This window comes from Rhinatrema bivittatum, chromosome 16 (assembly GCF_901001135.1).
Source record: "Rhinatrema bivittatum chromosome 16, aRhiBiv1.1, whole genome shotgun sequence".
In the NCBI taxonomy this organism is placed as follows: domain Eukaryota; kingdom Metazoa; phylum Chordata; class Amphibia; order Gymnophiona; family Rhinatrematidae; genus Rhinatrema; species Rhinatrema bivittatum.
The window spans coordinates 6,513,756-6,539,510 of NC_042630.1; the positions used below are offsets into that span (position 1 = coordinate 6,513,756).

General features: G+C 48.8%; 1 protein-coding gene across 1 annotated transcript in view; it reads right to left on the bottom strand.

Moving 5' to 3' along the window:
- Positions 1-25,008, bottom strand: part of LOC115077840 (myosin-6-like) — a 30,658-nt gene extending 5,650 nt beyond the window's left edge. Inside the window, 38 exon segments of the mRNA XM_029580134.1 lie at positions 684-959; positions 1,527-1,652; positions 1,895-2,098; positions 2,371-2,679; positions 3,081-3,205; positions 3,432-3,597; positions 3,835-4,018; positions 4,538-4,734; positions 4,967-5,032; positions 5,034-5,213; positions 5,311-5,400; positions 5,402-5,701; positions 7,689-7,779; positions 8,036-8,181; positions 8,824-9,000; positions 9,088-9,330; positions 10,701-10,956; positions 11,375-11,511; positions 12,040-12,163; positions 12,244-12,361; positions 13,987-14,074; positions 14,437-14,504; positions 14,619-14,928; positions 15,152-15,322; positions 15,624-15,773; positions 15,927-16,045; positions 16,132-16,270; positions 17,415-17,518; positions 18,140-18,238; positions 18,636-18,699; positions 18,821-18,913; positions 19,126-19,234; positions 20,045-20,072; positions 22,456-22,612; positions 22,717-22,860; positions 23,538-23,746; positions 24,516-24,545; positions 24,961-25,008. Of these exon segments, the coding sequence (XP_029435994.1) occupies positions 684-959; positions 1,527-1,652; positions 1,895-2,098; positions 2,371-2,679; positions 3,081-3,205; positions 3,432-3,597; positions 3,835-4,018; positions 4,538-4,734; positions 4,967-5,032; positions 5,034-5,213; positions 5,311-5,400; positions 5,402-5,701; positions 7,689-7,779; positions 8,036-8,181; positions 8,824-9,000; positions 9,088-9,330; positions 10,701-10,956; positions 11,375-11,511; positions 12,040-12,163; positions 12,244-12,361; positions 13,987-14,074; positions 14,437-14,504; positions 14,619-14,928; positions 15,152-15,322; positions 15,624-15,773; positions 15,927-16,045; positions 16,132-16,270; positions 17,415-17,518; positions 18,140-18,238; positions 18,636-18,699; positions 18,821-18,913; positions 19,126-19,234; positions 20,045-20,072; positions 22,456-22,612; positions 22,717-22,860; positions 23,538-23,738 (5,559 nt within the window). The 5' untranslated portion in view covers positions 23,739-23,746; positions 24,516-24,545; positions 24,961-25,008.
- Positions 25,009-25,755: the final 747 nt, after the last annotated feature.

Below are 25,755 nucleotides of genomic sequence, written 5' to 3' on the forward strand. Positions count from 1 at the left end.
CGTCCAAAACCTGGCCTGTTTGTGCCTTTTGAGAACCGGAGTTGGCCACCCCTATTCTAATCTGCCTTCAAGGGATATTCTACCTTGTTACCCTGAGAGATAAGGAACGGCCTGCAAGGTTCTGCAGTCCAGCACTTAGAACCTAAGAATATCGAGGCGGGTTTGAGGCTCGGGGAGGGCTGGCACAGCTTTAAATTCTGCAGGCATGCACATTACTGGGTGTTTTCAAAGCCATCTTATTATACCTGTACACTTTTCTGCTGAATTTTAAAATAAAAATAAATAAATGCGTGTTAGGTGCCGACCCTGCACTGACTCCACCTCCAGGAAGACCTCTGCTCGGTGCACATAAAACTCCCTGTGAAACCGGGTTATGCACATACTTGTACAAGCCTGGGTCAGTTTTACAACAGTCATTTATGTGAAAAAGATCGGCTTTGAAAATTATCCCCAAAATGCTAAGTTTTTTGAATACAGGAATAGTCCAGACTCTGTCTCAAGACAGAAAAAAAACGAGAAGGAACATTCCAAACTTTGACCCCTGAGCTGTGGAATAACTTGGAATGTTCTAGGCATGACCCCGGGCACAGACGAATGCTTAGGAATGTTCTTGATTTCCAATGTTAGTCTGACCATTTGGGAATATTCCGGAAAGGCTACTACCTGGCCAGAAGGAATGCTACCTGGTAGGTGAGCTCCTTGATGCGCCGCTCGGATTTGCGCTGGCCCTTCACGGACTCGGCGTTGCGCTTCTGCTCCCCCCTCCAGCTCATTCTCCAGCTCCGCACGCGGGCCTCCAGCTTCTGCAGCTGCTTCTTGCCGCCCTTCAGGGCGATCTGCTCGGCCTCGTCCAGCCGCTGCTGCAGGTCCTTGATGGTCTGCTCCATGTTCTTCTTCATTCCGCTCCAGGTGCGCGCTGGTGTCTTGCTCCTTCTCAGCTCTTCCGCCATCATGGCCGCCTGACCGGTCAGGGGAAAAAGAGAGAGGGAGAAAGGGAAGAAGGAAGGAGATGCAGAGAGGGAATGACAAACAGAGGCAGAGGGCAAGAGAATGAGGCTGCAGTGCAAAGCTTCTAAACACTGACTGGCCCACCAGGCCTGAATCTGGGAAATAGTCGCAGTCTTCTCCTCTCCTCACCCTACTCTTTGCTCTGTGCTAAACTGGCATGGCATTTATTTTACAATCACTCGTGGCATAATCACAGATAGTAGAGCCACACACTCATTGCTCCTCTTCCCAAGCCAACTTTGCAGCAAAGCTGACTGAGGCCACGAACTAGTGTTAGCACCCAATGTAATCTGACAGCCACCGTAATTGTTAAGACATTGACATATGGGCAGGTAGCCCAATCCAGAAGGTGAAAAATCCCCATTGAGGCACAGGTAGGACGACCTCAGTTTCTCCCTGTACGGTACTATTAATGACTTGCACAACCCATGTGGCCCACCAACTGACTGGACTGCCCTCTTAAAGAGCTGTTAGCTGTTCTGTAGGGGTAAATTTGGGAGGAAGATCTGGACACTTACATCGGTGATGGCTTTCTTGGCCTTCTCCTCTGCATTGCGGCACTCCTGCAGCGACTCCTCCACCTCTGCCTGCAGCTGACAGAAGTCTACCTCTATCTTTTTCTTCTGGCTGATGAGGCTGGTGTTCTGAGCGGATGCACGACAGACAGAGAAAATCACACCGGTATGCACAAAGCCACTGAACTTGCAGGTTGGATGGTAGCAGAAAAACAGGGGTGCCTCAATGCACGGATGACATCATGGAGTGAACTGGTACAAGATGGAGGGAAGTGGTTTGGATCTGGAATTAACCAATTAATGGATGGAGGGAAAGGAACTGGATATGTGATGAACCATTAATGGATGGGGGGGAGGGGGAGTTTCTTCACCTGGGTGTGGAGTAGCTGCACCCTCTCGCTGGTCTCGATCAGTTCCTGCTCCGCCAGTTTGCGGGCTCGCTCCGTCTGCTCCACCAGGGCCCTCAGCTCCTCCAGCTCAGCCTGCAGCAGGTTGTTCCGTCTCTCTGCGATAGCGATGTTCTCTTTCAGGTCCTCGTTGATTCTGACAACATCGTCTAGCTGCAGCTGGCTGTCCTACAGAGGCCAAGGGGGTGGGGGCGGGGAAGTGGATGAGCACATTGTTCAGGTGAAAGGACACCAAGACTTGCAAGGAGCTTTCAACCACCAGTCAGTCAGGCCTGAGCAGCTCATCACTAGAGAACCAGGGAGCATTCATCCAAATCATTTCTCAGCTCCTACACCATCTTGAAGGACACTGCCAGTCAGCTAACACCAGAGCACTCACAAAAGTCCTACAGGGGCCCCAGATCGGGATACTCGCTTCTGTCAGACATCTTTTCACTTACCTTCAAGTTAGCCTGTGCTAGCTTCAAGTGTTTCTGAGTCTCGGTCACCATCCTGTTGGCCTGGCTGAGTTGGATCTCCATCTCATTCAGGTCCCCTTCCATCTTCTTCTTAAGCCTCAGTGCCTCGTTCCTGCTCCTGGTTTCTGCCTCTAGTGAGGTCTGCAGAGAGTCCATCATCCGCTGGTGGTTCCTCTTGGCCTGCTCTATCTCCTCGTCCTTCTCTGCCAGCTTCCGCTCAAAATCCGCCTTGCTCTGATTGAATTCTAGTTGAGCTCGGAGGATCTTTCCTTCCTCGTGCTCCAGGGAAGCCTGGGGAAATTTGAGGAGACTCTCAGGTAAGGATGGGGAAGCCAAGGATGTGTTAATTGCACAGCAGTATTCAAGAAGCTACTTCTGACTCTAAGTAGCCACCTGAAGCTATAAGAAGCCACTGATGATGCTAAGAAGCCAACTTCATGTCTAAAGAATTACTTTGGATTCTATAAAGAAAGCTGTGCCTCTGAGTTCTTTAAACATTCACTCTACTTGCTTTCATGTAGATTGCCCACCACTCCAGGGACTCTCTTAAATTCTCCTGGCTTTGGAGCTCTGCACCTCAAGACACTTTATTACACATGTTCAAGACTAATCCCAGAGTCCTATGAAAATCTTCGAATGAAGGCAAAGCTAGTTCTCAGGTCAACCTACTGGGTCCCAGGGGTTCTGCTCACCTCAGCCTCTTCCAGAGCAGACTGCAGCTCCATCTTCTCCTGGTCCAGCTGCTTCCGGACCTTCTCCAGCTCATGGATGTTTTTCCCTCGTTCTCCCAGTTGCTCCGTGAGGTCCGAGATCTCCTCTGTCGACAAAAAAAAAAAAAAAGTGTGCAATGGAGAAAAGATTTGGGAGCCCTGATCGGGAACATACAAAGAGGATAATATAGTGGAGGTGAAACTATTTCTGACCAGCTGCATAACACATGGGACATGCCCCTACTTGACTACTGACTTTTCTCCCCTCACTACTGAGACGATGATTGAGTCAACAGCTCCTTCTCTATCTTCCCCCCGTGCTCACATCCTTACCCTGCAGGTTCTTGTTCTCTCGCTTGAAGGTCTCCAGATGTTCCAGAGATTCCTCATAAGCATTCTTCAGCTTGAAGAGCTCTGTGCTCAGGGACCGGGATTCCTTCTGTGAAGCTTCCAGCTCTGCCTGGGACTCCTCAAATTTCTGCTTCCATTCAGCCAGGACCTAGGTGGTTGTGAAGCAAAGTTAGAGTCCAAAATCCTTGAGCCAATATTAAATCAATTTGACAAGAGGAAGCTTCAGCACATGGAAGGAACTATACAGCTAGTAACTCTTCACAGTTCATTTTCCCTCCTCCCTCCTTACTCTCCTATCCATCTTGCTATCATTTATTTTCTACATTGTCCTCTCATCTTGCCTTTCATTTCCTCTCTCTAAACTTGGGTTGCTTTGCTCCCACACCTTGTCAAAATTCCTCTGCTTCTTGTCCAGTGCTGCTGCAGCCGCGTTGGACCTTTCCAGATCCACCATCAGGTCTTCAATCTCATTCTGCAGTCGGTGTTTGGTCTTCTCTAGGGAGGAGCACTTGGCGTTTACAGCTTCTACAGCCTCTTCTGCATCTTGCAGTCTCTGGGCCAACTTCTTCCTGCCAGGGAACCACAGGGAGAACAATTAATGATGGAGGTGTACAGAAGAATCTTATCAGTACCAAGGAACCATGAAAGAACCACTACTGAAGGGTGTGCATGGGGTGGGGGTTACCAATGCCAAGGACCAAGAACCATTACTGAAGGGTTTGCAGACACCAAGGAATCCTGAGGGAATCAGTACTGAGGGGTCTCTCAAGGAGCCTGTTAATGACAAAGAAGCATGGAAGAGGGAAGTCCACCTACCTGGATTGTGTCATGTGACAGTCTTCTAACCAACAAGCTTTCTGCTCGTCTTATACATGAGTATGAAACATAATTCAAGCACAAAGCTTATCTGTTAAAAGAAGTTCCTTCTGGGGAGAAGAGATGGATGAGGCACCAAATACTCAGCTACTGAAATCTACAAAGCAAATGGGTTTTCACTCCTCCTCCTTCTTGAAAGATACAAATAGTATTGGGGACTATCCTTTCACAAATCCACCCCTCTCTCCTTGAGGCAGCAAGAGGACACTTACTTGGCCTCCTCCAGCTCCTCAGTTCTCTGGATGGCGTCTGTCTCATACTTGGTCCGCCACTGTGCCACCTCGGAGTTGGCCTTGGACAGGAGGCGCTGAAGTTCTCCTTTGGCCTCCTGCTCCTCCTCGTATTGCTCCCGCAGTAGGTCGCAATCATGCCGGGCAGATTGAAGAGCGTGTGCCAGGGCGTTCTTGGCCTGTGGAAGAAGCAAAGACAGGAAATGATAGCATGGACTGTTGAAGGTACGAACCATGAACTCAAACTCAACATCCAATGTTGATAGGAGTCCCTGGAGTGCTGTATTTTGACCTGTGACTTTCAAAAATGTCTTTAGGTTCCACATTTTCTGGAGCTGGGTCCCTTTGAGGCCTATTTTTGTGGAACAGATTAAGCCATAGAAAAGATGACACAAGAAATTGGATGGTTACCTTGACTTCCTCTTCCAGTTGCCTTTTGAGGTCCTCCAGTTGCTGGGTGTAGGTCTGTTTTCCACGGGGTCAACTGGGAGACTAGAGCCTCCTTCTCATCCAAACGCCGAGACAGCTCACCATTTTCTGTTTGCAATTTTGCCTTCTGGATGGTGAAGTCATTGAGGGTCCTCTGTGTTTCCTCCAGCTTTGACCGGTGTTCATTCATCTGATCCTCAAGTGTGCGGCTCATTTTTTCCAGGTTCACCTATAGCAGTGGAGAGATACCAATGTGTTTTTTAGTGAGAGACAGAAATGAAGGGAATATTCTTCCCTTGGACCACTTAGGAGACAGGGACAGATACCTTGGCTTTAACCATTTGCTCCATGTTGGAGGCCACATCATCCAGCTCAAGTTTCAACTCACTCTTCTCCTTCTCCAGTTTCTGTTTCACCCCTCTGTAGGTTATCAATTTGCTCGCTCAGCTCGGCCACTGAGTCGGCGTGCTTCTTTCGTAGCGAGGCAGTTGTGGCTTCATGATGCAGAGTGGATTCTTCCAAGTCCCTCCTCAACTTTTGGAACTCTGCTTCCCGCTTCTTGTTCATCTCTATCTGTATGGAGGTGGCACCCCCTGCCTCCTCCAGCCGCTCACTGATTTCCTCTAGCTCTCGGGAGAGGTCTGAGCGTAACTTCTCCACCTTGGCACGGGCAGTTCTCTCTGCTTCTAGCTCCTCTTCAAGTTCCTCAATGCGAGCCTGGACCAAAGAGACAAAGACTGAAATCTGAGTAAGCCTCCAGGGTTTGTGAAAGTCTGAGATGGGATGAGGTACTGGGAGAAATATTTTGGACAGAATGGGGATTCTGCTTGGAGACACAGGAAATAAAGCCACAAAGTATTGTTGGAGAACTCAATAGAGAAATAATCATTCTACACTAGAGCTGTAGGAAACCAAAATTAAGGCTGGATACTAGGTTCTAGATCAGAGTGACAAATGGCAGTAAAGCAATCTGTTACATTGGGAAGATTCTGTCTCAGAGGATTTAATGTTCTAGAGCAGATTCTACATGACAGTAGTGTGATGTGCTATACTGAGAAGACTATCAGGTGCCTCATGTTCTAGAGTTCAGTGATATATGGCATGAACGCAATGTATTGTGCTGGAAATATTCTCTGCCAGAGGCCTTGTGTTCTAAAGTGGATTGCTATATGGTTGAAAGAGACCCACCTGGAATGAAGTATTATGGGATGAAAGTGAAAATAGGTAGACTGAGGAGTAATCTAAGGAAGGATTTCTTTACAAAGAGGGTGGTGGAAGTTTGGAGCAGCTGTATCTGAATTCAGAAGAGCATGGGATAAGCACAGAGAATCTCTGAGGAGGTGGTAGGGATTATAGACCTGGGCAGTTGTGTGGATGGACAAACTAGATAGGCTGTATGATCTTTTCTGCCGTCACATTCCCACGTTTCTAAGTTTGTTATCAGCCAAAACCGAATCACACAAAGTGTGTTTTTGCCATTCCATTTACAGGACTTCCTGTTCTGTTCATAGTTGTTAGATAATATATACATCGCCCTGGGAGTATGCCAAGAGGAAGGCACTACAGGGGATCTTCGTTACTAGTGCAAGTAAGCCACTCTACTCCAGGATTTTGTATACATTTTAACAGAAAGCAAGAAGGTCCTGGCTTATATTTTCAGGGTTAGACATCAGATCACAGGCTCCTTCTCTTCAAGGTTAATAAGGGAATTTGGGTTCATTATTAACTTAGGCAGATCCAGAAAGCAACTCACAGTTCAGTTCAGAGCAGGTTACACAATTATCACAGGTGCCACAGATACAAGGCAAGCTAGAGTTTCTAGGCTCAAGGCTTCACAGGAACGCAGCAGGGCAGGTTGTCTGGGTTCATGGCTTGGCTTGGCTTAGCCCTCAGCCCATGAATTGTCGGAATACTGTCTTGTTGACAGTCTGGATCTAAGGGAATGTGGTCGCAGCTCTGGACTTGGAGGAGTAAGTAAACTTCTTCTGCTTGCTCCACTTCCTCTCTCTATAGCCACCAGATGGCTCAGGGAGAAAACTGCTGCCTCTTACCCCAGCAGGCCACCCATTCGAGCCAGACATTGGTGGTGAGGTCACCACTGTAACAGAATTTAAACATGCTTGGAACAGATAGAGAAAATCATGGTAGGATACGAAGGGTTAGGTAAAAGACACAGGAGTGGTGGATCTGTTGTTGGTTCAAGTCTGGGAACTGCTATGCTCACATACCCGAAGTGATAACGAACCAGAGAGGAAGACAACTGAGAAGACTGGATGGGCCAATTGCTCCTTATCTGCCATCATCTACTGCGTTACAGTATGCTACACTGGGAAGGTTCTCTGTAAGAGACTTTGTGTCTAGATCAGCATGTCTTACCCTAGGAAGGCCCTTTGTCAGAGGCCTCGTGTTCTATACAACAATACTATGACGTGCCACGTTGGGAAGGTCCTTTGTCAGAGGCCTCGTGTTCTATACAACAATACTATGACGTGCCACATTGGGAAGGTCCTTTGTCAGAGGCCTCGTATTCTATACAACAATACTATGACGTGCCACATTGGGAAGGTCCTTTGTCAGAGGCCTTGTGTTCTAGAGCAGATTACTATACAGCAATGCTACGACGTGCCACATTGGGAAGGTCCTTTGTCAGAGGCCTCGTGTTCTAGAGCACAGTGATATATGGCAGGAACATGAGGTGCTGTACCTGATTCTCCTTCAGCTTCTTCTGCAGCTGAAGGCCTATGAGCTGCTCATCCTCAATCTTGCTATTCAGCTGGTTTATGTCAAACTCCTTCCTGCAAAGAAAGACACAGATGTTGGTCAGGGCGCCTCCTCCTTCTAACAACTCATCTCTTGAAACTCCTTCTGCTTTCCCACTTCTGACTGGGCAGATCCTTTCATCTCAGGACAATCTGCCCCTTTCCCAGATCTGGAAATCTATTTTAGTATTTTACAGCAATACAAGAAAACACTTGACACCCAGTGTTTTTTTAAGAAAGACTTTATCATTTTGCAAAGGTTGTGAGTTGGCTAGGGACAGACATCACTCACTTCTTAAGTTTCTCCTCCAGCTGAAGTTTGTCATTTTCTAGATCCATGACATTCTCTTGGGTCAGTTTCAAGTCCCCTTCCAGCTTCCTTTTAGCTCGTTCCAGGTCTATCCTGACTTTCTTCTCTTGCTCCAGAGAGCCTTCCAGCTAAAAGAGAGCAAGAGAAATATCCAGTGATCGTTAGTAACCCTGCTGTAGGGATACACCCAACCACTCTACTAAGCCCTAGCTCCACAGATTTATTCCACATGGTCCATCTTACTGTAGAGATCCTTCTAATTTCCTAGATTTCCATTAAGAACAGTGATACTCATAGACTGACTCGTTAATGTCTACCAATGCTGGGGTCAACATTAAAGAGTTTAGGGACCTAAATATAGGAGACATTTCCTTTTAAAACCTAAGGGCCTGATTTTCAAAAGCATTTACATACATAAAATGGGGTTTTACAAGTGTAAATACACTTTTGAAAATTGCTACAATATATGCCATTGAATTGTCCATAGGATTCGCCTGCGTAAGTGCACTTTACATGTGTAAATGGATTTTGAAAATTGCTACAATAGTGTGTTAGATTTATGCTGTATCTCTTTTGGAAATTCACTGCAAGTGCTAAATTTGGCTGAAAAACTTTCTTAATTTAGGAGCCTAAAACTTAGGCATCCACGTGAAGCGCTGAGATTATTTTGAAAATTTATCCCATTACTACTAAGCCATCATTAACATCCATCCATCTATCTGTCTGTAATATTATCCACCCATCAATACTACCTATCTATTAGCACTTACATCATCCACCTGCTGTTCCAGTCTAGCCTTAGCTTTGGTCAAAGTGTTGACCTTGTCTTCTTCAGCCTGGAGGTCATCCAGTGTCTGCTGGTGGGCCTCTTGCAGTGCCTTCTTCTCCTTGGTCAGTTTAGCAATGAGCTCATCCAGACCAGCCATCTCCTCAGTGAGGTTCTTGACCTGTTAGATGAAGAGGTGAGGTAGTTAGAAACGCCACCAAAATACTTAATGGTTTAAGCTACGGTGTGATGAAATTGTTCTTCTTACCTTGTTCTCCGTGGCATGCTTCTCCTTTTCCACCTTGGCCAGGGTCAGTTCAAGGTCATCAATGTCCTTCTTGAGTTCGGCGCACTCATCCTCCAGCTTCCTCTTCTTGGCGGTCATCTCAGCGTTCATCTCTTCCTCATCCTCCAACCGCTCTGTCTGCTCCTTCAGCTTGGCCTCCAGCTGAATCTTGTTCTTGATCAGCTGGTCGCAGCGCTCCTCTGCGTCGTTCAGGTTGTCTTGCTCCTGCAAGATTAGAGAGAGAGTCCGGACATTTACCATAAGATCTTCCTCTCGATTACCACATAGAAATGCAGATTATGACAGAAGAGAAGCATCAGGAGTATCAGCTAGTCTGTCCTATTTCATTTCTGGGGCAATGCCGTAGACCCCAGTTGATATCTGGTTTTCCCTTCACTTCTCTGCAGCTAGAACTCCTCTGTACCTGTCTCAGACTTTCCTGAATTTCATTACTCCTTTTGTCTCCATCACCTCTACTGGGAGGCCACCCACCACCCTTTCTGTGAAGAAATATTCTCTGTTTCAACCCATGACCTCTTGTTGTAGAGTCCTTTCCTTTGACAAAGATTTGCTTCTTGTGCAGGCACACCTTTGAGGTATTTGCTTGTGTCTTATCATATCCTCCCCGACTCTTCTCTAAGGTGTACATATTGAAAGTCATTTTATAACACTGCGGGTTAATTTTCTGTGGCAGCCAAGTGCTTAAGTCACACCAGCTTTTCAAAGTGAACGCATGCCCATGCATTGGCTTCGAAGACTATATGATTGAATGCACACGAAGCCACCCGCACAGGACTAAGTGGGAATTTACACACGCACTTTTAAAAATAGAAAGCATGTGTATGAATGCAAACTCCACCCAATTTGCCTTCCCCCATCCTCCGATCACTTCTTTATCTGGGTTCATAAAACTGCGTGAAATCACGCTAAATGCTTACTTTTACGCACACAATTCCCGGGCAGATTTATAACGAGCCATTTACGTGCATAAACCCATGTTTTATGTGTAGAAATGTCTCTGAAAATTCAGTCCACTCTGGTTAATTTTAAAGCTGCGTGCGCCTGGATAGAGGCAAAGCGGTTGCATTGTGTGTTGTCTTCTTATCATTTTATAAAGCTTTTGTGAATGTAAAAATTGTACCTCACTTAGAACTTTGGACAATCACGGGCGGTGAAAGTTCTACATAAACACTCAGAGCCGGCGCGTATCTTTTACGCACAGACTTAACCCGGAATTTTCAAGGTGAACTTACGCTTTGGAAAATTTGCAGGTCATTAGCCTGGTACAGGCACAGAATAATATGCATAATTTGTGTGGGTTTAACTTACGCATAAGCTTGCAACCCCCCTTCCCCCCTGAACAACTCTCTTCAGTTCTTGTAAAAATATGTGAGAAACCAGGCAAACATTTGTGCGTTTAAGACCAGGTTCTAGGCGCATAAAGGGCTTGGAACACCAGGCCTATTTAGGTAGCAACAGTAACTCTTTGGTAATGAGAAGACGCTCGGACTCAGACGACCTCTACTCTTCTTGTAATCTAACCCAACTACGCAACTATGTGATTAGGAGCATAGAGAGTGAGATGTGTCACTCACAGCCTGGACTTGAAGCTGCAGGTCATTCTTCTCCTGGAGGAGGGACACCATCTTCTCCTCCAGTTCCTTCCGACGGGCCTCAGACTTCTCCAGGGCTTCTTTCAGCTTCTGGAACTCCTCCTTCATGTTCTGCATCTCTTTCTCAGTCTCCGCGCTCTTCAGCAGGGGCTTGATCTTGAAGTAGAGCTTCATCCAGGGCCAGTTCTTCACCCCCATGAAGGCACGGATGTTCCACTGGATGACCAGCAGGGCATCCCTGTGTAGGAAGAGAGGACAGGAGGAGGCATGGGGCATTAGGAGAGGAGGAGAGAGTGACAGACGAACGTTCTGGTAGCCTTTTAATCCCTCAAGTACCACATTACAATAAGCAACCATCCAGCTAATGAGTTTATATTCAATAATAAATGAATAAATAAATATATTCCAAATGATGGATGGACAGATGAACAGAGAGACAGAAAGGAATGGATAGAAGAATGACAGATTGTTGATGGATGGATGGATAATGAACATAAGAGTAAGATGTTCTTTTTGTACGGCTGAAGGTACTCGACATGCATGGTTCTCGCTTAAGAAGCGATGGCAGATTTGCGAAGCACTACTTCCCCTACAGCTGCATCATCACTGCGTATGCTTTTTTTTTTTTTTAATGGGATTCTTCTCCTTCTCCTCACCGGCGTTCCAAGATCTTCTTGAACTCTATCCGCATCAACTGCCCGCGGGCCTGCGCCTGGATCCGCGTGATGATCCGGGCCAAGCGCTCGTCCCTCATCTCCTCCAGCAGTCCCAGGAGACCGGCCTTGAAGAACACCTGTAAGGTGGAGAACCATTCAAGATGGCAAAGCCCAATCGATAAGACAAGAGAGTGCCCTTAAAAGTGCATCTTCACGACACAGGTAATACAGGGAGATAACAGTGGGGCAGCGACTTAAGCAGCACAGAGCACTCTCACGTCATACCATGGTGCTTGAAAAAAATGGAGGGTGTCCTGAACATGACGGACGTCGGATAGCACCTGAAGCACCGTGCTGGGGATCTGGGAGATGGAACATGTCCCCAAAGCACAGCTCCCCCTACCACCGTGCTAGATAGTGGCAAGTGCCCAGGTTATGATGGATAGTGCTCCTAGCGGCTTCCCATAACACCATGGTGGTAGATGGAGCATGTCATGGTTATTAAAATAAAAGAATGTCTCCAGCAGCACAGTGCCCCCCCCTAAAACCATGCTAAGATGCTGGGAAATGAAGCTTGTCCTGTCATTAAGGGCAGTGCCCCCTAACACCATCCTGGGATAGTGGGAGATGGGTCACGGATGTACTCGGGATCTTTCCATGCCCACCTTGGTGTGCCCAAACTTGTACTGGTTGTGATCAATATCCAAAGACCCCAGCAGCTTCTCTGCCCCCTTCTTGCTGTCGATAAACTGTCCCTCGGGGATAGCGGCAGGGTTCAGAATTCGGTACCTGGGTTGAGAACAGAATACCAGTAAGAGATAGCCAAGGCTCCGTCCCATCCAGCAGGGTCCTGTGGAGCGGTGACTGACCTCTGACGGAAATCCCCGTAGAGGATGCGGTTGGGGAATCCCTTCCTGCAGATCCGGATTCCCTCCAGGACACCGTTACAGCGCAGCTGGTGCATCACCAGGGGGTTATCCATCACGCCTACCAGAGACACGGTGAGAGGCGGGCAGTGAGGAAGCGGCAAAGATTGCAAAGAGATCTCAAAACATTTAGAAAGAGTTTCAAAACCTGGCTTTTTAATAGAAAATAGAAGGGAGCAGGCGGTAGAACACCCGCGCACAACACTTAACCCGGTATGTGCGCTTTTATTATTTTATCACACTGTTAACATAAGAAATAGTCAACTCTTAAACTAAACCTGTAATCTAGAATGAAACCTGCACAAAAGGACATGATTTATCGCTTCAACAAATAATACTGATCACAAAATTATGTTACCGAACCTTTATGGCACCTATGTATTTATTTATTGAGTTTTATATACCGTCATTCGGTAGAGCCATCAAAACGGTTTACAAAGTATGTATTTTTCTTAGCAGTTGAGCAACGGTAAAACCATGTGAACATGTAGAATGTATGTTCCAATACATTAACCAACCATGTGAACATGTAGAATGCATGTTCCAATACATTAACCAACCATGTGAACATGTAGAATGCATGTTCCAATACATTAACCAACCATGTGAACATAAGAACATAAGAACATAAGAAATTGCCATGCTGGGTCAGACCAAGGGTCCATCAAGCCCAGCATCCTGTTTCCAACAGAGGCCAAAAACCAGGCCACAAGAACCTGGCAATTACCCAAACACTAAGAAGAACCCATGCTACTGATGCAATTAATAGCAGTGGCTATTCCCTAAGTATAATTGATTAATAGCCATTAATGGACTTCTCCTCCAAGAACTTATCCAAACCTTTTTTGAACCCAGCTACACTAACTGCACTAACCACATCCTCTGGCAACAAATTCCAGAGCTTTATTGTGCGTTGAGTGAAAAAGAATTTTCTCCGATTAGTCTTAAATGTGTTACTTGCTAACTTCATGGAATGCCCCCTAGTCCTTCTATTATTCGAAAGTGTAAATAACCGTAGAATGTATGTTCCAATACATTAACCAACCATGTGAACATGTAGAATGTATGCTCCAATACATTAACCAACCATGTGAACATGTAGAATGCATGTTCCAATACATTAACCAACCATGTGAACATGTAGAATGTATGTTCCAATACATTAACCAACCTTAAGTTATGTGCCTTCCTGTAAACCGTCGTGATGGTATTTAGCTTAACGACGGTATAAAAAAGATTTTAAATAAAATAAAATAAATAAAAGAGAGCGAGTGAGAGAACGAGAAAGGGGCAGTGCGCGCGAGAGAGTGAATGCAATCGGGAGAAATTCAGTCATTATCATCCTGATTGATTCCATTCCACTTTTTATTTCCTTTCCTGTCAAGATATCAGTAGTTTTACATAATTTTTTAAAAAACGTTTCTCCTGTTTAGCTGCTCCAACTGTTACGAACTGTAAAGATGCAAACTCAGGGATGCTCTGGGCTTATCGTTATCAGAGCCCTGTGCGGGCATCACACGCAAATCATGAATACAGCACGGACAGATGGAGAGGGGCTCGGGGAAGGGGGGGGGAGGGGTTGTATGTAATGCTTGCGGGTCAGATCCTGTGGTGCTTTTGAGGCAGCAGATGGGAGACGCGGCAGGCAGAGAGAGCGACGCGAGGGGCCTGCAGCTGTGCTCTCACCTGGAGACTTGGACTCATTGGGGATGAGGCAGCGCACGAAGTGAGGGTGAGTTGTCTTCAGGTTGGCCATCAGCTTGTTGAGATTCTCCTATAGTATGAAAGTAGAGCAAGTGATGTTACTTCTTTGTCCCTGAAAGAGCAGATCTCCATCCAGCAGAAACCCCCCCCCCAAAAAAACGGGGGTAGATTTTCCAAGGTGTATAGCCAGGCATCTCAATGAGGTTCTGCAAGTGGGACATTAAGATGGATTTTGAGTAAAGGAGTTAATGAGATTTTCCTAAATTGGGCTAGGGAATGAGTTAGTGAGAGTCTGCTGGTGAAATTATGCCATGGGATGAGTTATTAAAAGCCTACAGATGGAGTTGGTCTAAGGGATGAGTTACTGAGAGTCTCCTGGTGGATCTGGGTTATGGGATGAGTTGTTTATTGCCTGTAGAAGAGAGCACATACCCGGTGGAGAGCTGACACCGTCTGGAAGGAGGATCCTTTCTTCTTGCTTCCTTTTCCCTTGCTGGTGTCTTCAGGTGCATGTGCGAGAGTGAAAGGTATGTGAGAAACTGAGAAGTTGAAGGGGACTCTGCCTTTTCTGCTGTGTTAGAATCAGATACGATAATATTTGACTTCTCCTTTACCTGTTTCTGATCCAGCATAGTTGGAGAATAAGGTGGCCAGGAGCTTGAGGGCGCTCTTCTGGTAGAGCCCCACCACGGTCTCGTTGAGGGGGTCCTTGTTCTTCTGCAGCCAGCCTAGGATGTTGTAGTCCACGGTGCCCGCGTAGTGCACCAGGGCAAAGTGCGCCTCAGGCTTGCCCTTGACGTTGCGTGGCTTCTGGAAGTTGTTGGACTTGCCCAGGTGGTTGTCGTAGAGTTTGGCCTTGAAGGTCATGTCCGTGGCCTTGGGGAACATGCACTCCTCTTCCAGGATGGACATGATACCCAATGGCTGATGAGTGAGAGTCAGAAGATTAGACATCTATTACCAAACTTCCAAATCAACACTGTTATATCTCCACTGCACATGCACACCCAGCTCTATTATTGAAACCCGATCTTGCCCCCCAAAGACCTCGCTCCATCCTGCATACACACATGCACACACAAATACTGCTCCAGCAATGGGACTGAATCCTGTCCTGGACAGATGGACAGACTCCCTCAAGACACACCTTCTCTATGAGGTCGATGCAGGCCTGCAGGTCCATGCCAAAGTCAATGAATTCCCACTCAATGCCCTCCTTCTTGTATTCCTCCTGCTCCAGCACGAACATGTGGTGGTTGAAGAACTGCTGCAGCTTCTCATTGGTGAAGTTGATGCAGAGCTGCTCGAAGCTGTTAAACTGTGAGAGAACGGGAGAGAAGAGCGGTCAGCTCGGGGGGCCTTTCTCCACCTATGCATACAACTGCCCGACAGTCAACTCTCCTCTAGCATCCCCTACAGCTCCCCTCACACCCAGTGCCCCTCCACCATCCCCTCCAGCTCTCCCCCACACCCAGTGCCCCTCCACCATCCCCTACAGCTCCCCTTACACCCAGTGCCCCTCCACCATCCCCTACAGCTCTCCCCCACTGCAAATGCACCTCTAACAGTCCCTACATTTCCCCCCTCCCGCCCAGAGATGGGGGCAGAATGCATCTTACGTCGAAGATTTCGAAGCCTGCAATGTCCAGCACACCGATGAAGTACTGGCGGGGCTGCTTGGTTTCCAGCGTGGCGTTGATTCGCACCACCATCCACAGGAACATTTTCTCGTACACGGATTTGGCGAGAGCACCGATGGAGTAGTACACCTCAGAAACAAAAATGAAAATTGGAGGACAGAGAAAGGATGAGATAGAAGGAATGGCAAAACGAGATAAGAAACAGTCGCACAAGGGCAACGACTACTGATGTGCTGTGCTGCACGAGAGCATCACCCAGTATTCCCCCCGTGCCAGTCTTACCTGCTGGACATTCTGCCCCTTGGTGACCCACTCGTTGCCCACCTTGACCCTGGGGTGGCACAAGCCCTTCAGGAGGTCGGCTGAGTTCAGGCCCATCAGGTAGGCCACTTTATCGGCATCTGAAAGCAGGAGGCAGTGGGTGCTGAGTCCCTGAGGCTCTACCTGCACCTCGCAGAGGCTGATATCACATGACCCAGAGACGCACCTTCCGTGCCGTCAGGCTCCGCCTGCTCCTCTCTCTGCTTCTGCTTAAACTTCATGTTCCCGGAGTGCATGATGGCTCCTGTCAGCTTGTATATCCCAGCCTTCTCCTCAGCGGTAAAACCCAAGATGTCGAAGGCACTCTGAGATCAGAAAATGCACGGCAGTGAGGGGCAGAATGCACAAGGCTAGGATATGATACATAAAGCAGACAGCGTCCACGTTACAGTCGCGTGCGGTATGGGGCATGCAGCGCTGTCTGGCCCTGATTTCCCACTAGCAGGGCGATACAGAAAGAAACGCGGGAGAGCGGGCACAGGTCAGTGTCCTGTGCGCGTGATACAGTAAATAAAAAGATGCTAATTAGGGCCCGCGGTAAAAGGAGGCGCTAGGGACACTAGCGCGTCCCTAGCGCCTCCTTTTTGACAGCAGCGGCGGCTGTCAGCGGACTCGAGAACCGACGCTCAATTTTGCCGGCGTCGGTTCTCGAGTCCGCTGACAGCCACGGGTTCAGAAACCGGACGCCGGCAAAATTGAGCGTCCGGTTTTCAACCCGCGAGCCGCGGGCTGATTTTAAATTTTAAATTATTTTTTTCTTTTTGGACCTCCGACTTAATCTCGCCATGAGATTAAGTCGGAGGGTGCACAGGGAAGCAGTTTTTACTGCTTTCCTGTGCACTTTCCCGGCGCTGAGAGAAATTAACGCCGACCTTTGGGTAGGTGCTAATTTCTGAAAGTAAAATGCCTGGGAGCACCTCCTCCTCCTCCTCCTCCTCTGCAGGGTGGCCCTCTCTCTCCATCATTGCTCCCCATCCCTTCCACCCCTTTTGAAGTGCAGCAGAAGGACAATGGCCTTTGAACCAACGTCGCGCTGGCCCACCCCTGTGCCTTACAGGGGGCCGCGTCCATGAAGAATGGACGGTACTCAGGAGAGAAGGCTCTCCCATCACAGACAACGAGGAAGCACCCCCCTTTTCACCGCAGTGCATCAGGATCCTCCCTCCCCCTCCCCGCAGCCTAGGGGCACCAGCCAGGTAGATCTGGCCCTGAAGGCTGTATATAATGTATATATAATGCATAATCATCTACAGTGGACCACCCAGAGCATGTCACTGTGTACAGACACAGGGAGCATAGGAGGTAACATGTACTGCATGTGTGCATGATGCTCAGTACAGGGTATGCAAACACGCAGCACAGCGACTGACCCTAAGCGTACAGGAGCACAGGGTGCAAGGTGTGTGGAGCGTGAGAGACGGGTGATGGGCACTAAAGGTGCTTCCTTACATCAGTAGCCATGAGCTCTTCCGAGTCATCAATAGAAGCGACCGTCAGCTCCCCTTGGGAGATGAAAGCGTAGTCGTAGGGGTTATTGGTGACCAGCATCATCTCTGCCAGGCGGAGAGGCACAAACAAAGCGAAAAGCGAAGAGGAGAAACAGAGAGAGAGAGAGAGAGATGGACATTTTATTTCAGCAGAAACTGTGATAAACCCTCGCTACAGCGCTGATAAGAACGGCTGCCCTCAGGCTCCTGGTCCCTTACATATGCTGCTTTGTGAATGGTGCGTGCATGGGGTCGGCCTCTTGCCCTCTCGCTTTGTGAATGGTGCGTGCATGGGGTCGGCCTCTTGCCATCTTGCTATGTGAATGGTGCGTGCATGGGGTCGGCCTCTTGCCCTCTCGCTTTGTGAATGGTGCGTGCATGGGGTCGGCCTCTTGCCCTCTCGCTTTGTGAATGGTGCGTGCATGGGGTCGGCCTCTTGCCCTCTTGCTTTGTGAATGGTGCGTGCATGGGGTCGGCCTCTTGCCCTCTTGCTATGTGAATGGTGCGTGCATGGGGTCAGCCTCTTGCCCTCTTGCTATGTGAATGTTCCTAGGCCCCACTACAGGCTGAGTTTGTGGAGGGTGCACCCACCCACCCAGACCAAAAGATTAACGCCGCCCCCCCTCTCCCTGAGCCTTCACGGTGCTGGGGGGGGGGGGGGGGTGCAGGACAGCGATGCTCGCTCACCCAGCAGCTCCGGCTTCTTGTTAGACAGGATCTGGTAGAAGATGTGATAGTTCCTTTCTGATTTCAGCTGGAAAATGACGCGGGACTTCTCCAAGAGATCTAAGAGAGAAGGAGAGAAGAGGCCGGGTGTGAGGGGGCCACAGCCCAGTGGGTCCAGCAGAACCCGGGTTTAGTTCTTGGGTAAAGATCCGTCCGCTCCCCAGCATTCACAGCCTCCCCCCCCGGGGGAGGGCGTCCCAGTCATCAGGCAACGGCGCCATCCTAAGTGGTTGAATTTAGGGCTTCCAGAAGGGACCCTGATACTTGGGAAAAGTCCCCAAGCGGTTGCGAATGAAGGCCTCACGGCCCCGGATCCGTTTCAACCCAGGCCCAAAGGATTAGAAAGAAGCTGCCGGATCCCCCCTCGAGGAGAGGCTGGAAAAGGAGGTGGAGGAGAGACTTTGAGAAGTTGGTGAGGCCTAGCCTGAAGAGAAAAGGAACCAATCACATCACTCACAGGTCTCGATATCGGCAGATGCCAACTTCCCAGAGGCTCCGAAGTGGATTCGGATAAATTTACCCTGCAGTAAAAGAGGAAAAAGAGAGAGACAGAGCAGGAGGTGGGGATAAGCAAAGGAGGCATCGTTTGAGGTTGACCTCGCTGCCTTCAGCAGAAACGGAGACGTTGGTAGGGGAACTCACGAATCGGGAGGAGTTGTCATTCCGGAGGGTCTTGGCATTGCCGAAAGCCTCCAGGGCAGGGTTGGCCTGGATGATTTGATCCTCCAATGTTCCCTGAAGGGATGGATTGAGAATTACTGGGAAGCACCAAAGCATGAAAAGGCCGAATCTGATTTATGTTCTGTTCTCTCACACTTACCCCTCTCTTTCCCCATCATCAACCTCCCTTGTACCCTTAACACTCACAGCTTCTCACTCCATCTCCTCCTCCTCCTCCTCCTCACCCTGTCCCCTTGCTCTCTCTTTCCCCTTCACTTCTCTCTAACCTTGTTTGCACTGGCGGTGTCCTTCTTGCGGTCGCCGATAGCGGCGATGCTGGCAAAATACTGGATGACACGTTTCGTGTTCACGGTCTTTCCAGCCCCGGATTCTCCACTGGGGACGAGGGAGAGAGATAAGGGTGAGAGGCGAGAGAGGAACAGGCGTTGCATCCAGCGAGGACAGGCTCAGTTTACTTCATGGACTAGAAGGCTTTCTATGTCGTCAGCAAGTGGCACATTTAAGACTAATCGGAGAAAGTTCTTTTTCACCCAACGCACAATAAAGCTCTGGAATTCATTGCCGGAGGATGTGGTTAGTGCAGTTAGTGTAGCTGGGTTTAAAAAAGGATTGGATAAGTTCCTGGAGGAGAAGTCCATTACCTGCTATTAATCAAACTGGCTTAGGGAATGGCCTCTGCTATTACTGGCATTAATAGCTTGGGATCTTTTTATTGTAGGAGTATTTGCCAGGTATTTGTAGCCTGGTTTGGCCTCTGTTGGAAACAGGACCCTGGGCTTCATGGACCCTTGGTCTGACCCAGTGTGGCGACTTCTTACTGTTTACTACAACCATTGGGGCTAGAGACACCAGGCCCCGTTGCATCGACCGGTGGGAGACTCTGAACTTTGATTCCTGCCAGTGGGAACGGCCCAGACTCAGCCCCCCCGTGACTGAATACAGGAGGGGGTCGTGCTGCACTGACACCTGAGAGTACCTGTACTCTCACTGCCCTTCCCCCAGCGAGGACAGCACAGGCTCCGCCATCATCACTGTATATGGGAGTACCGGGGGGGGGGGGGGGGGGCAGGGGACACAGTACCCCATGCCGGCGTACCTAGATGGATACACTTTTCGGGTGATGCATTATGGGGGTCATTTTCAGAACATGGGTTTATTCCTATTGCTTCCGAGTCTGATACTCACGTGATGAGAATAGACTGATTCTCTCGATCTGGCAAAAGAAACAGAAAATGTTATAAACTGTACAATGCATGTAATCATTTTAAACAGGGCAAAAGCACAAAGGAGGGGGCGGAGTAAACTGCCCACACATGTGGAGAAAATACAGCAACAATAATGTGTGGTCAATGTATGTGAGCAATTAGATTTTTAATTATAAATACACACACACACAAGTGGTACGTGTTTAAAGGCAAGAAATACAAACGTAATGTGAAAACAGGGACCCTGATATTACAGTCAATGACTTGGCTAAACCTAATTAGACATGAAGCCTCTGGATTTATCGCTAAATTGACAAACTCCTTAAAACGAGCCTCAATTCGGCCGATCCTTAAAAAACCTTCAATGGATCCGACCGTACTATCAAATTATCGTCCTATCTCATCGTAGCTTGGCAAAATCATTCAAAGCACAGTTCTCCAACAGCCTTCAAACTTCCTGGACTCCCATGATATTCTGAACCAATACCAATTTGCTTTCCGCAAACACCATAACACTGAGAGACGTCTGCTTTACAGTTTTGACACCATTAGACGTGGTTTTGATCGTGGAGTCTCCTTTGCTCTTGTTTTACTTGACATTTCGGCAGCTTTTGACATTGTAGATCATAGCATTCTTTTGACTCAACTTCAATCCTTGGTTATTGTTGGATCTGCGCTGTCCTGGTTTTCTTCCTATCTTTCTAACCGAACATGCCAACTCAGGGTTGAAGCCGAAACCTCCACGTGGATCCCATCGAACTGCGGGGTACCCCAAGGCTCGGCTTTATCTGCCGCATTAATCAACATCTACCTGACCCCCTTTGTGTGGTCTTCTTGGCAGCCTTGGAGTACATTATAAGTTATATGCAGATGATATACAGTTCTCTTTTCCTCTAAAAAAAACTCATGGAATGAAACCGAGGAACGTGTAATACACTGCTTGTCCACTATTCACACCTGGTTATCTGCTAACAAGCTTGTCTCAACATCCCAAAAACTGACATCATGATTCTATCTCGGTTTCCCAAACCATATATCCCAATTTTTAAGAACTTCAATATTTCAATTTTCAAGACTGTTGGTAACTTGGGCGTCATCACTGATGCCGCCCTCTTGATGCAAGAAGACATGAAATCTCTTACACAAGCTTCATTCTATGAACTTCGATTACGACGTCACCTGAAACCTCTGTTGGACCCTGCCGCCTATCGCACTGCCCTTCAGTCTCTTCTCTTTTCCAGTTTAGACTATTGCAATTCTCTGTCCCTGGGTCTTCCAGCCTACACAATTCGGCCCCTTCAAATTATTCAAAATTCAGCAGCCAGATTATTGACCGGTTCACCCATCCGTAATCATGCCACTTCATTGGTTAGCTATCACCTTCCGTATCCATTATAAACCGGCAATCACCATTCACAACCTTCTCTATAATATCACCGCTGCTTTAAAATTACACACCCCAGCAAGATATTTAATATCATCTACTCAGGGCCTACTGAATATTCCTTCCCCTAAAACTGCACATCTGGAGGAAACTAGAGAACGAGCTTTCTCGATAGCAGGGCCCTTATTCTGGAACTCCCTTCAAATGGAAATCAGACTACTAAAAGAGCCCAAATTCTTCAAAAAGGCATTAAAAACATATTCCTGAGAAGTATTTCACCCAAATATTCACGTATGCTACACCTTTGTCTTTGTTATGTTCTTAATAAAGCGACTGTATGAGGTTTTCATTGTATTATTGATGTTTTAAATTGGAGAAGAGACGGCTAAGGGGGGATATGATAGAGGTCTTTAAGATCATGAGAGGTCTAGAACGGGTAGATGTGAATCGGTTATTTTCACTTTCGGATAATAGAAGGACTAGGGAGCACTCCATGAAGTTAGCAAGTAGCACATTTAAGATTAATCGGAGAAAATTCTTTTTCACTCAACGCACAATAAAGCTCTGAAATTTGTTGCCAGAGGATGTGGTTAGTGTAGTTGGGTTCAAAAAAGGTTTGGATGAGTTCTTGGAGGAGAAGTCCATTAACGGCTATTAATCAAGTTTACTTAGGGAGTAGCCACTGCTATTAATTGCATCAGTAGCATGGGATCTTCTTAGTGTTTGGATAATTGCCAGGTTCTTGTGGCCTGGTTTTGGCCTCTGTTGGAAACAGGATGCTGGGCTTGATGGACCCTTGGTCTGACCCAGTATGGCATGTTCTTATGTTCTTATGTGTATAAAGGGCAGGTAACAAATATTTTAAAATAAATAAGAAATAAAATAAATAAATGTGTGAGAGGGAGGATGGAGGGTGAGTGAGAGACCAGGGCTGGTGGGAAGGGGGAGAGGTGTGTGGGAGGCAGCTGGAGGGTGGGGGGGGGGGAGAGCATGAGATAACCCCTTACCTGTCAGCATGTACTGGTAGGCATTGTCAGAGATGGAGAAGATGTGGGGCGGGGCTTCACTTCTCTTTTTGCCTCGGTAGGCGGCGACCACCTCTGCATTGTACACAGGCAGCCATTTGTAGGGGTTGACGGTCACGCAGAAGAGCCCTGAGTAGGTCTGTGGATGGGGACGGAGAGATACAGGCAGAGTTCAGCCTTGGGCAGGGTTGGGGGGGTGATGATGGACTGCTGGGGGGGGGGGGGGGGCGGTACGACACTTACGTAGATCATCCAGGCCGCATAGCGCTCTTTGAGGTTAAACAGCACCGCGGGCTCGTGCAGGAAGGTCAGCATAGCCATATCCTCGATCTTGTCAAACTTCGGGGGGTTCTGCTGATGGATGTCAGCGTCTTTCACAGTCACCGTCTGTGAGAGCCGGGGAGGGAACAGATTTAAAATAACAGAGGAATACCTTTACCCACTCACACACACACGATTACACACAAACGTTTGCATCACGCATTGTAAACAATGCCATGGCATCATGTATGGTGCTATAGCATCACAAGCTGCTCTGTGACATCACACATAATCCTATGACATCACTAGAATTATTATTTCAGCTATTATGGTTTTAGTTGCACTGCTGGATGTGATGTGTTAGTTTTTCCTTGTCCTTACCAATGAATATGTATTGGATTAAAAATGTTAATTTTAATTTCTACAGTGCTTTGCTTTTTTTTTTTTGGAAAGGTGGTAAAGTTAAAATAATTAAACCAAAGAATTTCACTTGTTCTGTCAGTTCTTGTGAAAATCCTTCCCAGTAGAGAGAAACAATTCTTGTGTCAAAGGGCAAGTCGCAGGGAGATTCCCTCAGGATATCCGCAGGGAACCCGGCACAATACCAGTGCAAAACACATCCTGAGCTTTGCACTCCACGGCTACTCTGCAGCAGCCGTGGAAGCAAAGTTTCAGACGGGAGAAAGAGCCTTGCCCTGGAAGACAGATTGGATGCAAAGGGCAGGGAGCAGGCAGGGCGCTGGCAGGCTTGACCCTCCCGGAGCCCGGGCTGGCAGAATGCCCCGGACTTGTCCGCCTCTCACCTTCCCATTCTCGGTGTCCACGGTGGCCTTGCCACCCTCCCGGCTGGTGATTTTGCCCTTCACGTACTCCTCCTTGTCATCGGGGACAAAGCACTCCGTCTTAATGTCGAAGAAGCGGGTCTGCGCCTCCAGCCGCTCCATGTCGGACTTCCGCAGAAAGGGGGCGGCTGCCCCAAACTCTGCCATCAATGCATCTCCCATGCTGAGAACTGCAGAAAAAAAACAAACAGGAGAATGAGGCGCACTCCCCTCTCCTAGTGCTGGGGATCCCTCACCTCCCACCCTCACCTCAGCTTGGCAAGAGCACCTCCTGCTGGTACCAGAGACATTTCCACTCCCAGCACTCCCAGTCCTGGGGACTCCTTTCCCCCTGTGCCAGCCTGATGAGAGCACCTCCTGCTGGAACCAGAGACATTTCCACTCCCAGTCCTGGGGACTCCTCTCCGTGCCAGCCTGGCCAGAGCGCCTCCTGCTGGTACCAGAGAGACATTTCCACTCCCAGCACTCCCAGTCCTGGGGACCTCTCCCCCTGTGCCAGCCTGGTGAGAGCGCCTCCTGCTGGTACCAGAGAGACATTTCCACTCCCAGCACTCCCAGTCCTGGGGACCTCTCCCCCTGTGCCAGCCTGGCCAGAGCGCCTCCTGCTGGTACCAGAGAGACATTTCCCCTCCCGACACTCCCAGTCCTGGGGACTCCTCTCCCCCTGTGCCAGCCTGGCCAGAGCGCCTCCTGCTGGTACCAGAGACATTTCAACTCCCAGTCCTGGGGACTCCTCTCCGTACCAGCCTGGTGACAGCACCTCCTGCTGGTACCAGAGAGACATTTCCACTCCCGACACTCCCAGTTCTGGGGACTCCTCTCCCCCTATGCCAGCCTGGCCAGAGCGCCTCCTGCTGGTACCAGAGAGACATTTCCACTCCCAGTCCTTCCTGTCCATAATCATTTAAAATTAAAATTATGAAACAATTTTGCCTTTACCTTATTTTTAGTCCACACAAGACAGAAAATCTTCAGCAGGTCCGTAGTACAAACAGCAAGAGAGAGGGAACGAAAGGGACGCAGAGGAAGGAAGAGGTTGAAAGAGCGAGAGAGAGAGAAGATGGAGTCAGTCACTGAGAGACAGACAGCGACAGCCTTGCTGCAGCTCCGAGCTGGAACTTGTCACCCAGATGTGGCGCATGGGGAAGGTTCACAGCTGGAGCAACCCTGCCGGCTCTCCCGCCCGGAGGTCGAGGGAGCGTTTCCCAAAGCCCGGGAGACAGGCACCTGCACGCGTGCGCGCCTGTACATGTAACACGTATGTACGTGGAGGGGGAGGGGGGGATAAATCCCTGGATCCTAGCCCCAGGGACTCTCTCGGTGCCCATGAAACCCCCCCACCCGGGAGCCCAGGGGGGGGAGCCAGCCAAGGGAGTCCACTCACCTCACACACCGTTCGTCCGGGCCTGTACTGGCCCAGGCTCCGGCCACCCCGTTCTTTTATAGCCTGCGAGCCCGGGGACTCAGGCGCAGCATTCCAAGAGTCTGTTAGCGCCCTCCCTCCTCCCCCTCCACCCCGAGCACACACCTGCCCTCCCCCCTTCTTCTGCTATCCCGGTGGCCTTGGAGCGGGAGGGGGGAGGGACGGTCCGAGGGTATCACTTTACTCAGGGAGAGAGACAAGAGCAAGGTGATGGAGAGGGAAAGATGAGGGAAACGAGGCCTTTACCATGAAAGGGAAAAGGCCTTCTCCCCTATCTCTTCCCCTCCCAGCAGCGTTGGGATGCTTCTGTTTTTAGGACCGGCTCGCCTGCATTCCTGTGGCTGAACACAAAAGTCCTTATCTGAAGGAAGAAGACATGGGCGAGGAGGCAGGCGATAGGGACCCGGCCCAGAGAGGGACGTCACAGCCACCCCACGGCCCCCATCCCTCAGAGCTGCTAAGACCTTAAATCCCCAGAGCTTTCACGTCCACGGCCTCCATCTTCCCTGACTCGACGTTTCTCCTCCACCCAATAAACAAGAGAAATGGAAAAGCCAACAAAGATTGAAAGGGAGGGGAGCAGTGTTAGAGAGAGGGGGAAGGTTGGAATGACTGGGGAGGGAGAGTGGTGAGGTAGGAAGGATTGGGGAGGGTGGGAGAAGTGTTATAGAGAGGGGGAAGGTAGGAATGACTGAGGAGGGAGAGTGGTGAGGTAGGAAGGATTGGGGAGGGTGGGAGAAGTGTTATAGAGAGGGG